The following is a 15,191-nucleotide window of genomic DNA, read 5'->3' as shown; positions in this document are numbered from 1 at the left end:
TGGAGTAAATGGTATGTTAAAAAGAATTATATTTTGATCAGCCAACTTTGCAATTTGTACTATTGTTCGTCTGATTGAATCATCTTTTCTGGGTTTCAAATTTCAATAAAATAATTTATGATGTTCTACTCGATATTTGAGTGTGTTTAACGAGATACAGAGTTTATAAAAGTACTAATTACATCGTTATAGTATTTGAAGTGTGATGAAGAAGTTTTTCTGTAAATTCTGTAATGGAATATAATCTACGTTCAACCATTTCCAAGAGAAAAACTGTAAATGTCGGTTGAAAACCTATTTCTTTTCGTGTTTCTTAATGGATTTTTTGTATGATCTATTAATTCTTAGTTTAAAACAATCTCAAAAATGGTCAGTTGATCAAATTGACTTAATGTAAGAAATATTTATAAAGTAGCTTTAAGTGATTAGCTCTGCTGATTGAATGTAAAATAAGCATCAGGTAGCTGGATAGAAGGCAAATGAATATAGATGGCATTTAATGTAAAGAAAATCTCATTACAATTGCTTGGACGGACTACCGTGAAATTTGTTTAAATACTACGTAACCTGAAGGGAATTCCAATAGAGTTGCATAGTTGAATAGAAACTAAATTAATTAAATGATTACATCACTTAAACGGAATTTCAACAGAGTTATATGGCTGAATAGAAACTAAATTATTTAAATATCATATAAACAGGATTCTATCAGAGTTTCATTTGCATGGTAGAATAGAAGCTAAGTTAGATATATGATTGCATCACTTACAAGGAATTCTAATAGAGTTGTATGGTAGAATAGAAGCTCAATTAGTTAACTGATTATATCATTTAAAAAGAATTTTCACAGAGTTGCATAGCTGAATAGAAGCTAAGTTTGTCAATTTACTATGTCAGCTAAACATTATTCCAGTATAATTTTATAGCAAAATAAAAGCTGAATTAGTTAGATGCCTATATCACTTAAACAAACTTCCCACAGAGATAGCTGAGTTGAAGCTAAACTAGTTAAATGACTATATCATTTAAACAGGATTCTAACAGAGTTTCATGGCTGAGATGAAGTTAAATTAATTAACTAGCAATATCATTTCAATGGAATTTTAACGCAAATACATTTGTGCTACATCATATTATAAAATCATACCAGACTTCAAGTGACTCGTATAGCCTAAACTGAAACTCATAATGATATGTAGCTAGGTAAAAAGAAAATTAATAAAAGTGTTATATAACCCACAGATACTTTCAACAATGTTGCATGGGAAAGTACAAGTCCAATTCACTAATATTCATATATATAAAAGGGTATTTCAACAAAACTTATCGATTTGAGATACTTGAAGTGAATACTGTTTTAATTTTACATTGCAAAATGTGACTAATGTTAAAAAAAACAATTTTAACATGTGCATGGCAAAACATTCAATTAGCTTAGATAATCGACTAAACTATTTGGATCAGGCCATTAATGACAACAACAAACTAGATTACAAGAAGGTTTGAGTGAAGTGAATTAAAAAAACTTGGTAGAGTTTGTCAGATTCTAGATACGTGTGTTCTGCTGATAGCAAAGCCACATCGGGTTATCTGCTGTGTCCACCGATGGGAATCGAAACTATGATTTTAGCGCTGTAAAACCGAAGACTTACCGCTGTCCCAGCGGGAGACCAGATTTTAACTGATCAACATGATTGATTACTGAATATATACTTGGAATATAAATTAATTATAAAGAGCAAATATATGTTGATGTTGTTTTTTTACATAAAATTTATTCCGAAGAGCTATTAATAGAGATCAGTGTGTAAAGTAAAAGTAAGACAAGTAGATAGTGAAAGTGTTGAAAAACAGTTGTTGCTTTATTTTTGTCTTAACACTAAAACTGACAAATTTAGGATCTTAACGTAACTGTAGACACACAGAATAATCTTTTACTTTACGGTAATCAATGAGTTCTTACTAGTACAATTTGGTCCAAAAACAAGAAAACTGTAAGAAATTTTCCTTGAGTACGAAAATCCTTAAAATCATAGCTTCAAACACGAATGTGCTTAAAAGCCGTTAGGGGGCTTTCAAGATATTCAGTCTGTTACTTTTAAAACGTAGTAGTAATCAAAGGCATCTTCCCTGGGGAATGATATCGTATCTTACCAACAAACCCCACTGGTAAGTTGGTTAAGACCCTCACCATTACCGCAGATCTATGCAATTTAGAACAGAGCGAGAATGAAACGTGTAGCATAATTTTTCTCTTTTTTTTAAGTTTTGTATATGGTACACGCATTCCGAGTGTTTAGCAGAGCTAAACTAAACACTAAGAATTTAATGTTTTATTCAACAAACTGTCTTTTTGGAAGAGTTCAGGTTTTTATCCCAATGTTTCTTCATAGTTCTTAAAGGAGATCATTGTCTCGTGGGAAATTAGCAATACCAAAGAAGACCCCAGTAACGCCTGCAAAGATATTCACATTAAAAAAATCCTTTGCTATCCTCACAAGGCCTAACCTGTAGATGCCTACTGTTCATAGGAATACACTTGTTTTAAAATACACTATATGATAGACGTTCACTTATCCCAGGATCCCTTGCGGGTGATAAATCTTCTCGTTTTGTTTTTGTTTTTTGCTTCCTCCGTCTTAAATTGTATCCTGTAAGCTTCTGAATACTTCATTCTCTAGAAAACACCATCTATTTCAATAAAAATGTGCTTAACTCTAAGAACAATACGTATAGTTGTACACAGTTGATCCTACAAGGCTAAAAACTGTCATTTAGTAAGTACATAAAAAATTTCGTTGTTTATAATTTATATAAAAAAACAGCTATTCGTGTGAAACATAGTTATTTGAAGATTCAAATTTGACTTGCACGATGTTTGTTAAAACATACTGACTGAAAATTCGTACGAGTTTGTTTTTAGGAGCGGATTCTTTTTAACACAGTTTGAGTCAACAAGAAATGTATTAGTTTCACCTCATGAAAAGCACCCCCAACCATGAGTAAATATTCATTTCTCTCCAGTGGTTGTTATCCACACGTATAATTCAAGTAACGTTATTCAGACAGCTACAAAATGTACATTAAAACTGATAGGTACAGAGAAGAAAGTTTTTAAATAGAATATACTTTCTGATAAAGTATCAAGCAGGTGGAAATGAGTTACACATAATAGTAAACAACTGAAAATAGCAATGTGGAAAAGCACGTGAGGTCAAAGGCTAACGAAATGAACCTTAAGTGTAATTTTGAAACGTACAACGTTGTTCTCTTATTCTACGGAATATACTAGGAACTCAACAAAATTATTTGGCTGCAAACAGTCCAAATTTTTTATACCAAGTTGAAGTTTAATAGAATAAAATGGAAACTAAACAAACGCATACTACCAAAGAATAGACAAATGAATGAAAGTGATATGAGTGACACATGATTGAATTCAAGTGAATATGTAAGAGTGTATTAAATATCGAGAAGATGTCGCAACTATATATACTAGTGCTAGGACAAAACGTCCAATTCTACTATAATGTAGAAAGTTGCATGGACATGCTATCCATTATAAAGAAATGTCAGTTAAACTCTTCGAAGTTGCATTCATGAACTCTTGCGAATCAAACTATACGCTGTAAAATCGATCGAAACTGATGTACAAAACGTGGAAAGTGCGTTAAGAAACAGTGGGAGAAACCAGAATAATAGACAACGCACTACCAATCCATCCGCTACCAACAAGAAGCCAATCTAGCCGATTGACGAGAAGTGTTACAGTGTGACCGGCTAAGGTTTCATGTACATCTCTTGCAAAATAAATATCTGAATACTATAAACCACCACAATTCCTGGGAAAAGTTATTAATAGTAAGTTACGAAATGTACATCAACTTAACTAATTGTTCTCTTAATTTAAGAATTCCACGCCAGTTTATCAGATAAAAGTTACTATTCAGAAAAACAAATAAATACAACAGGCGTAACACAATTTATTTCCGTCATTCGTTACGTAATTATTGACATATGTTTTACTCTATCAGAAGTACAATGTGTATTTAATTCTACTTGTAATAGCCACGTTTTTAATAAGTTTTAAACTGCCATGTATGATGGTCTAGAACTAGAAATGAATCGTCAATGAGTCATCCAACAAAAGCTTAAAAAAGTGGAAGCAAAAAAATTTTAAACTCTATCCGCACCACTTCGTTCATTGCAGAGATATGAAATTAACCTGTAATATTGTAGGCACCTGGAAGCTATTGAAAAAATTGTTTTCGGAAGTGCTTGTAAAGCTATATTAATCAAATAAAATACATTTTATTTAGAATGTTTACAAAGTAAATTAGGAAAGGCTAGCAAAGATAGCCCTCGTGTATCTTTGCGCGAAATTCACAAACAAACTAAAATCGTTATTTATACGGCTTAACCCTTCAACTGCGGTTTATGTCATAGGATGTTAGCGTAGGCGACTGTAGTTGGCATATATAATGTAAGGATTTTGCGCACAACATGTTATCTCTTTCCAGTATATATCCTGAATTTTGACTCAAAACATGATGCAAATTTTTATATGCATTATTAGGAGAAACTAGGTGCGTTTCATTACATAAAGAACAGGTTCTAGTTTACGATAGCTGTGTTGAAATGTCGATGTCATGTTCAAACCAAAAACGTTCGTTTAGGTTTTAGTTAACGCTATTTGTGCTGTGATATCCAGGTTGTGTAAACAACAAAATATTTGTGTACATAACGAACAGCTTCCACTTAACGCTAGTTGTGTTGTGTTGTCAAAGTTATGTTCACAAAAAAATATTTATATAGGTGAAAAATAGGTTCTACTCAACACTTGTTCTATTGGGATATCAATGTTACGTACACAACAAAAACGTGACCTGTCTAGAATGAAAAACAGTCACAACAAAAAATAGGGTGAAACATTACTTTAAGTTATTGCTAGAATTCACAAATTTCACTTGTCCTGCTTAGTATGAATAATATTCATAACAAATAATAGAGCAAAACGCTAGTTTAAGTTAGTATGTGCAGGCTACCTGTTTGTTGGTACATTCAATAACTGTCGGTACATCTAATCTGAATATCTTACAGAATACAGTGGAAAATATACAAAGAAAAGTAAAAGCGAAAATTAATTTCTATAAGAAATCCAAGTAACATTAATATTAATGACACTTTGTTCAAGCAGACAGATGGACGGGAGAAAATACGGTTTAACTGCAATCAGCGATGACTTAGAAATCATAAATCTTAATTAACGATCTAATGTCAATAAAATTATACTGTACGTGATAAGTATTTATGGCGAAAGAAACAGAAGCACATAATACGTATCTCAGATAACAATGTTCAGTTGTAATACTATGTTGTTTAATAAGTATCTCAGATAACAATGTTCAGTTGTAATACCATGTAGTTTAATTAGTATCTCAGGTAACAATGTTCAGTTGTAATACCATGTAGCATAATATAGTATTTCAGATAACAATATTCAGTTGTAATACTGCGTTGTATAATAAGTATCTCAGATAACAATGTTCAGTTGTAATACCATGTAGTTTAATAAGTATCTCAGATAACAATGTTCAGTTGTAATACCATGTAGTTTAATAAGTATCTCAGATAACAATGTTCAGTTGTAATACCATGTAGTTTAATAAGTATCTCAGATAACAATGTTCAGTTGTAATACCATGTAGCATAATATAGTATTTCAGGTAACAATGTTCAGTTGTAATACCATGTAGCATAATATAGTATTTCAGGTAACAATATTCAGTTGTAATACCATGTAGCATAATATAGTATTTCAGGTAACAATGTTCAGTTGTAATACCATGTTGTTTAATAAGTATCTCAGATAACAATGTTCAGTTGTAATACCATGTAGCATAATATAGTATTTCAGGTAACAATGTTCAGTTGTAATACCATGTAGCATAATATAGTATTTCAGGTAACAATATTCAGTTGTAATACTGCGTTGTATAATAAGTATCTCAGATAACAATGTTCAGTTGTAATACCATGTAGTTTAATAAGTATCTCAGATAACAATGTTCAGTTGTAATACCATGTAGTTTAATAAGTATCTCAGATAACAATGTTCAGTTGTAATACCATGTAGTTTAATAAGTATCTCAGATAACAATGTTCAGTTGTAATACCATGTAGCATAATATAGTATTTCAGGTAACAATGTTCAGTTGTAATACCATGTAGCATAATATAGTATTTCAGGTAACAATATTCAGTTGTAATACCATGTAGCATAATATAGTATTTCAGGTAACAATGTTCAGTTGTAATACCATGTAGTTTAATAAGTATCTCAGGTAACAATGTTCAGTTGTAATACCATGTAGCATAATATAGTATTTCAGGTAACAATATTCAGTTGTAATACCATGTAGCATAATATAGTATTTCAGGTAACAATATTCAGTTGTAATACTGCGTTGTATAATAAGTATCTCAGATAACAATGTTCAGTTGTAATACCATGTAGTATAAGAAAAATCAAAGTTATCAAAATGGCAAAGAATAAGATAAGCAGGTTATATAATCAGCTATAAATACGTAACATAAAATAACAAATCGATTAGGGTACTCAAAAATAGACTATCATTATGATATAATTCAAATACATTTAATTCAAAAGAAAAATATAAATAATTATATTATGGTTTATTCATAGTTATCAAATAGAAATTAGTGCTAAGATGTAAAGCTTTAAAACGAATGCTAAATCTTGTAGCCACGGTAAATTGAATTGAATGTATAGGTCCTCTTTCGACAGACATCTCTTACTAATGTATGGTTTTTCTCACACTGTGTTTTTATATCAGTTTTTTACTTATCTATCGTTAACGTGAGACTGTTTTGATTGAAAAAGTGTTTTAAGATATGACACAGAAAATAAAAACAGTTTTTAGGTTAACCTTTGTTTAGGAACTATGTAATCCATGTATATATTTATATATGTATAACATAAAATATCTACATAATATTTTGTTAACATAAAATAGTAAAATAGCAAGTCCATAAAAAATTAGAATATCGGGTCATTGTATCGTTAAAATAAATGCAAGTAATTAATAACATCACACAACCTGCATTTTAATTAGCATAGCTTAAATAAAATATTCTTAAAATAAATTGTCTTGATCTTTAAACAAACAGTAAGATATAAAGGGGTTTGATTAGTAACATATCGCGATTCTCTTCGCATCATTTAAATGTGCTACTTAACCCTAATAGTCTTTGGTTTATTGAAAGCAAAGCTGCAAAATAGCTGGTTCTTTTTTTTTCTTCCGTTGTAAACCTCGGAAAAGGTTGATCTGCCCTGTTTAGACATATCGGAAACAGCTGCTCCCACCCATCCTTATTCAGTAATGCCATTAGCTTTGGCCCTGCTCGGTGCTGTAAGTCCACCGCACCCTAGCTCAAAGAGCTGTAGAGAGGCTTGTTGAGAGGTTCCAATAGATAGACCGACAAGGTATTGATTTTACTCTAAGATTTTGCTACACTAGCTTGTTTTATAGACTGACTCAGTAAAAAAGAATGTACAAGAGAAGGGCAGGGGGCTAATTTAATTTTCAATGAAAATCCAATGCAAAAACGTTGGCTACATCGACGTTAGTAGGAAAATAAATTATATTGTATCGAAATCTTGCCTGCGAGTTCTTTTTCAAGCTACAATATTTTCCAGGCTCTTAGAGAAGCTATAGCTCTTTTTAAAAGTGTTATCTTATAGCAGACCTAATTAAGAACAAAGAGAAGATGTCGTGGAAAGGCTAACGTTGAAGAAACATATTTGTTTAATAAAGACTGCGTTCGCAAATATTAGAATATGTTTGCAAAATACAGAAAGTCCTTAACAACTGCAAATATAATTCTATGTGTAAAAACTGGACGAGTGTGTTTTTATGATTTTAGCTCATGCTTGTATGCTTTAAAAAAGCATTAGACTCTGAAATTTTCTCAGTATTTTCCTCGACCTGCTGAGTTGATATTCCAAAATCTGTTGATGTTGAATATCAAGATTTTTGAATATTTTTTCTGTGTGTGAATTCTTTAAATAATAATAAAACTGTAAGTTAGCCGATAAGATTACCCATTAAAAAACACAGAGAAACTAAACGTTTTGAACAGGAGGGTTTTGAGAGAAAAGTATATATTATTTAAATTTGATTTAATAACATAAGCTTGGACGAATAACATAAAACTGTAATGATATTTTTAAACTATGAGACTTCGGATGCACTCATAAAGTATAAAACATTTTTAGTGTTTTTCGAAGAAAACTTATGAATACCAACACAAAATAGGAAGCCATCAAAGTTGTATTTTAAAGTTATATGGCCTGTGTAAACTTTTGGTGTGTGCTCATATATTGCATCAATTTTATAATTATTAAATTAGCTCAAGGAAATATTCTTTAAATTAGTCTATTGATTTCAATCTACTTATTAGGAGTGTCTCATTGTCTTACAAAATAGCCTCCCTAACATATCATGCCCTTTTTTTATATATTTTTATTGAAAACTTAAAAATGTAATAAAAACTATTGAAGTGTTAAACAATACACTTTGAAAAATTTTTTAAAAAGCACCATCACCACCATAAACAATAAGACATGTAAATGTTTTTTTTGGTAATGTTTTCATAGCGATAACCACCAGGTTTTTATAATAACATATTATCTTCTTTCTCCTAAGTTTCAAATTTCAAACTTGTAGTAAATACATTTCGAGGATTTTTGCTAAATTTTGACCCTTTGTTAAAAGAAATTTTCTTTCAATTACCCCATTTAGTTTGTCGTTTTTTATTACCCTTTTCTTCTACTAACAGTTTTATAGACGTGATAAAATGAGAAAAGAATGCTATTATTTACGTAGAACTACTTAACTTGTGCTTTGTACTTTGCCTATTAGCTTCAGTCTATTGTTTCTTCTTACCCGCAGTATTCAATCAAATTTGTTGTAATGATAAAAAATGGCTTAGACCTTCGTTTTGTTATGATGCTATTAATCAACACTGTTGGTTCTCTACCTTTTCCATATTTTCTTAGCCTTCAATACTCTTTTCAACGCAGAAGAATTTGGATTTACTGCGTATGTCCGACTGTAGTTTTAAATTTAAAAAAAAACAAACGAGGATTCCAAAAAAATACTTAATAGAGGGCTATATTTATTGCTAATGAACTGAACAGTATTCCAAGTTAATAAATTTCTCACTGAAGTTTGAGTTTAAAAACCAAACACGTAGTGGACTGTTACTGGACTTTATAGAATGATGTTACACAGAAACAGAATTTGTAAAACGCCCATCAGTCGAATCTGTCATCTCTGTTGAAATCCCTGAGGATAGTTTCAGTTTATAAAGGCTTGCATCTTTCTTTTTATTTTTCCATCATTTTTGGCTTTATTTTTATCGATTTTTTTATTAATCGCATAAAATCTTAGAACCTGGAGTTTATTGTATCGTCCACTGTTACACCATTTTACTTCAAGTTTGTTTCCCTGCTTCCTTTAATTATATTAAAAACAGCAGTACACAAATATATAAACACATTTCACAACGTCACACGCACATGGAATACATAGAAATACTAAAAAATATCGTTCTTTAACAATCTTGGTTTGAGGTTAAGTAATAATAACATATAATTTGTATTATTGTGTATGATTCACTCATAAAAGGGCAAATTTAACATTAAAATTTAAAAAACGTTGTGATTCATTAGTTTTATCTTAAATAGACACTACAGTTGATTGTTCTATATGAAGCAGCAATTATACGTGATTATGATCTCTTGATATATACCATGTACAAACTATAACGACTATTACGTGTTGTACAGTATCACTTAACAACTACAGTTGATTGTAACCTATTGTTACATATTAGCTGCTAAGTGTTTTCATTATTGTATGACGTTGTATATCATGTATAGTATACAGCTTATTATTGTGCATTGCTATATATCGTAAGGAAGGTATAACAAACTGGTGTGAAAACTTTATAATCTATAAAACACACATGTATATAGTGAAGAAGATGCCATTGATTGCTCTGAATGGTTTTTACATAAACATAAAAGTACAACTGATTCGTATGTGCTACCATATATTTGATTACACTAGGACACATTGTCTTCTGTATACTACCGTATATGATATTAGATTGGACCCGCTGTTTTCTATATACTACCGTACATAATGTTCGTCTTGTCTGGCGCAGATAGCCTAGCTGTTTTGTGCCATAAAACACTAAATCAATCAATCAATCGTCTTGCCTTGTAAGTTCTTAATACTATTTAAACGTTTTTAAAAATTTTCGTCGAATGTTTTCTAATTTGACTTTATGTAAGTTGATAACAACGTACTTGTATGAGGAAGTACATTATGCTAATATAATAGTTGTTTGACACCTTACTAATTGATTATGCTTATAAATCGTTGAATGTCAATTTATTCTTGTTTTTAAATAGGCGGACATGCTCTTATTATTACATTTTGCCACGAGATTTAATGAAACTTTAAAAAGCGCAGGAAAAGAAAATTATTATTATATCATTTTTTTTACTTGAAACAAAACGAGTGTTATGGTAAATAAAAAACAGTACGTATATCAAACAGGCGTGTGTGTGCGAATTTTCAACTCATCCATTGACTCTTCTTTTTTAAAAAACAAGTATTTTTCCTGTACTTATTTCCAACTATGAGTAAGAAAATTTAAAATAAGTAAAAGCTGATTTTTTTTACTGAAGAGAAGATAAAAACTCAGGAACATTGGAAACAACACAAAGTAATTATAATTGTCTTAATCTGAATTTTAAAACTGTTTATTCACATTTCAAGAAAAAAAACATAATTGTTTATGTGCAAAACGCAGTTAAGTGATTGAATCTATTATGCCTGTATTTAGGTCACTTATCCCTCAGTATGTAAAAACATCTAATCCTTGCTTTACAAGATGGACACTTTATTGCACGACTACAAGAGAAAGTACAAAACTGAGCCACAACTAGTGAATAGCAGGCTTAAATAATATTTCGGGTTAACTGTATGGAAAACAATATATTGAGTTTGGTGAATTAATCATCGAAATGTGAAATTCTTGATGAAGACAAATAAAAAAACTTGTTTGAAATTCCACCCAGAAACTTAAGTAACACTTTGACACTCCCAGAGAAAATACAAGAAATAAATACAATCTTTACATAGAACATTTTACAATAAGATCACAAAATGAGTGTTTACGCTTTTTATTTACATGAGTACGAGTGGTAAACTTTACAAATGGCACGCAAGAGGTGAGATAAGCACATCCTTTAAACCAATAAGTGCCACTAGAATTCCATGGATCACGGCCAGGTTTTAGTTGTGTCAGGTGAGGCGTAATCTTCAGTAATAACTTTTGTTGAGTCCATGTTCGAAGAATAGGAAAAATACAAATTCGTTTCACTTTGTGTGATTTGTGGACCGTTCAAAAAATCAATATGAAACATTATCAGAAAAAAAAAGATTTCTTTACAGAGCATTTTTATGTAAAAAATCAATCTAAGAAAAACGCTAAAAATCATTGAGCCTTTCCTTGTGTCACAAAATCTGAGAAGTATAAATTCAAATTTGATATATTATAAATTAGTTTTTGATATTGTTTTTTGAGCGCATAGATATATAATAAATATCTGCGCTCTGTTCACGGCAGGATCTCAAACCCCGAATTTTAATAATGTAAGTGCGTAAATCTACTGCTTACCACAAAAGGACTTCGTTTTGAAGACGGCACCTCAATAAGTTATTTATTCTCTTTACTGTGTCATGTTTTATACAATTACTGTTCTGTAAAAGTTGAAGCTCATAGCATTCCTTTTTACAGGACTAGAAAAAGAACCCTCATATATATATTAGCATAATTAATGATTTTTGCCATGCAGAATTCATACTACTATAGTGAAATGCATAAAAAAATCAATCATGGCAACAAGTAACATCAAATAGCCATAACCGTCACTCTAAATACGCCATAAATATAACAACAATTGAGCACGAAAATATATAGGTATCATTTGTAGTTCAAACGTTACCTACACGTTTCAACCAATTAAAAAGGAAAAGAAAGAGAATTTCTTTTGAATATGACCTTGACCTCTTCTGCTGTGAAAACAGCTTCTCACAAGTTCCCTTAATACAATCGCTAAAGAATAATTATTCCAGTAACTGTTTCATCGTATGTTACATAATTCTTTGGTCACAAAACGTTTTACTATATATATCACACAAAACAACATTTCATAAGGACAAACTGATAAACTATATCTTTCTTTCTTGGTCAAGGAATACATAGTCTTGAAGTTTTAAGGATCATTTTATCCTTTTTGATGGTGTACAGTTTGTAATTTCGCTTTTCAACGTAGACGTTGGAATGCGCACAACCCTAGAAGTTCTCCACAGGCTTAAATAAGGCTCAAACGCCTAAAAAGCTGAGATCAAAACACAATCACAAAAAAAAAGAAAGAACAAACTTGATTCAGGTAAAATCTTTGGTTTTAAAATCTGAGGTTTGTCAGTTAGGCTTAGCCATTCTCTTCAGTCACTAGTGTGCGAAGTTGACTTCTGCGACCTGAGGAGCAGGGATGTGCGTATACCATTCTGGTCATTTGGCTGAAGAAACGATTGAGCTGCCATATGACTGACCGTTGCAAGTTGGCAGAGCAAAAGGATTCATGGTTGCAAACGGTGAAGATACAATCCCGCCCATTCCTGAAATACAAAAAAAAAGTAAATTTTTTACCTTTCGGCACTCTAAGAAAATGGAAGTTCTAATAATATAAAATTATACCTTGTCTAAAAATAATTCACGGGTATAATTTAGCCTCATTTTCAAAATAATCTGATTTAGGATATACTTCATAAATTTCACGAAGGAAAACAAATTATAAATTTCCTAAATATATACACAAGCTGTCATTGTACAGTGACAAGATGTACTGTCTTTAAGGTATTGTAAGTACTATTGTAACTATACTAGTCTCCAACCGTCAGACTTATTGTGGTATCTTTCAGGTTTCGACGAATATGCGTTGGTCTTGTTTAGGAAACTGTGTATACATATTATCTATTCAAGTCCAATTAAAGGATTAGAAAGTGGTATTAAAGTCAGTATAGGTTATAACAGCTGTAAGTTTGCAATGACACATTCTACGGCAGCTTTATCATTGATATATTTATCAAAATTAATAATTTTTAGTTTTTATTATTGTATTAGGGTAGAGAAAGTGGTACGGCTTCAAGTACAATTAGCATTTTCAAAGAAATGACGAAACAAATTTAATCTTAATGAAAATCATTAAATTATAAAGGAGATCAGATAAATAACCTTTTCGAGGAAGTCATTCTACCTTTTCTCAAAACAAAAATAAGGTTTTGTTTTGTGGCTGTCACAAATTTATTTGTTTGTCTTTGAATTTTGCGCAAAGCTGCACAAGGGCTATCTGCGCTAGCCGTTTCTAATTTAGCAGTGTAAGACTACAGGGAAGGCAGGTAGTCATCACTACCCACCGCCAACTCTTGGGTTACTCTTTTACCAACAAATAATGAGATTAACCGTCAAATTATAACGCTCACACGGCTGAAAGGGCAAGCATATTTGGCGTGACGGAGATTCGAACCCGTGACCCTCGGATTACGAGTCGAGCGCCTTAACCACCTGGCCATGCCGGACCCAAATTTATTTGTAACACCCGGTTGAAGTTGAGGCACAACGGTCGTCAAAAGTGCAGATGTAATTCATAGTGTATAGTTTATGGGTAATAGCAATAATAGAAACAACAGATAGAAATAATTTTGATTAAATCGATGTTGAATACGTGCTTTTGACCTTTTAAGCTTGATTAATAGAATATGGTGCTGATAAGAGGATTATGAACGTTATCAAATGACATTAACACTGCTAAATAAATTAAATATGGAGATATAATACATACTGATAAAGAAATGCAAACAATGTTACGTACGAGTAATAACATAGTTTCCATAATAAAGACAAAAGCCCAATGTTCGTTGTCTTAGTAGTGGCTTTAGAGTAATTGCTAATATTATTAATCTTAAAGTACTTTCATAACAATGGAAAGTGATTTATTGGTTGTTTGAGATAACGCAAACGGTTGCTTCAAAGTCAGGTAAACAAACATGTGTAACGTTTTAACTGTTTACGCAAGTATTTATAATCACTAAGTTATGATTTATACCGTATCAGCGCTGTGTTTCGCAAACAATAACATTCAGTGCCATCTGTATGTTTAATCTAACCGAATCGAACCAGTGACAACCGACGATAGAAAGTGTTCAAGCCTACCGAATCTGTCACGCTTCAGTTCTATTAATATTTATATCGTTAAACACTAAGTTAACGTGATCTACTTGACGGACAGCGGGTAAAATAAAAGTTGATAAAACTTAGTAAATGAAACATTACAAACCACAAAATTGAAGAGGTTAAAACATCAGACAAGGACAGGCATAAATCATATGCGTAAAAAGATTAATCCAGCCAAAAACAGATACCCTAATTTTACAATTTTATACAGTAATAGAACGCAGCTTTGCGTAGTTACACAATGCAACTTGGCTCAGTTACACTGCCTTATTTAATTTAGTTCAACAATATAACTTGACGTAGTTACACTATATAGTAATAGAACGCAGCTTTGCGTAGTTACACAATGCAACTTGGCTCAGTTACACTGCCTTATTTAATTTAGTTCAACAATATAACTTGACGTAGTTACACTATATAGTTCTATGTAGCTATGTAATTGACTTGATTTAGTTACACTTGGTAATATTATGTAGTTAAACGATGCAATCTGATTCAGCTTCACCGTGTGTAACTTTGAGTAGCTCAATAGTGTGATTTTATTTATAAAATGCAATGCTATTTTATTTAGTTATATAGTGTGACCTTACGTAATTAATATAAGTTTGGGTAGATACACTATTCTACAATTACGCAGTCACCTGAAACTTCTGTTATTAAACTTTCATCAAAGATTGTAGGCCTTTTCGATATTTATTGAAAAAGTGTTATAATATCAATTATATCTTAGAGAATTATAATGAAACAAGAAAGTACCATTGTAAAAACTACTAGGTAATATCTCAGATAGCGAT

General features: G+C 31.2%; 1 protein-coding gene across 4 annotated transcripts in view; it reads right to left on the bottom strand.

The window, feature by feature from the left end:
- Window positions 1–10,981: 10,981 nt before the first annotated feature.
- The window catches only part of LOC143229151 (transcription factor collier-like), a 105,712-nt gene continuing 101,502 nt past the window's right edge, over window positions 10,982–15,191 (bottom strand). For all 4 annotated transcript variants that reach the window (XM_076461036.1, XM_076461035.1, XM_076461034.1 and 1 more), the window contains one exon: window positions 10,982–12,782. In XM_076461036.1, the coding sequence (XP_076317151.1) occupies window positions 12,676–12,782 (107 nt within the window). In that variant the 3' untranslated portion in view covers window positions 10,982–12,675. The remainder of the gene's footprint in view (window positions 12,783–15,191) is intronic.

The sequence above is a fragment of the Tachypleus tridentatus genome, chromosome 10 (assembly GCF_004210375.1).
Source record: "Tachypleus tridentatus isolate NWPU-2018 chromosome 10, ASM421037v1, whole genome shotgun sequence".
Taxonomy (NCBI): domain Eukaryota; kingdom Metazoa; phylum Arthropoda; class Merostomata; order Xiphosura; family Limulidae; genus Tachypleus; species Tachypleus tridentatus.
Note: the sequence above shows the minus strand (reverse complement) of the source record. Positions and strands in the feature narration are given on the sequence as shown.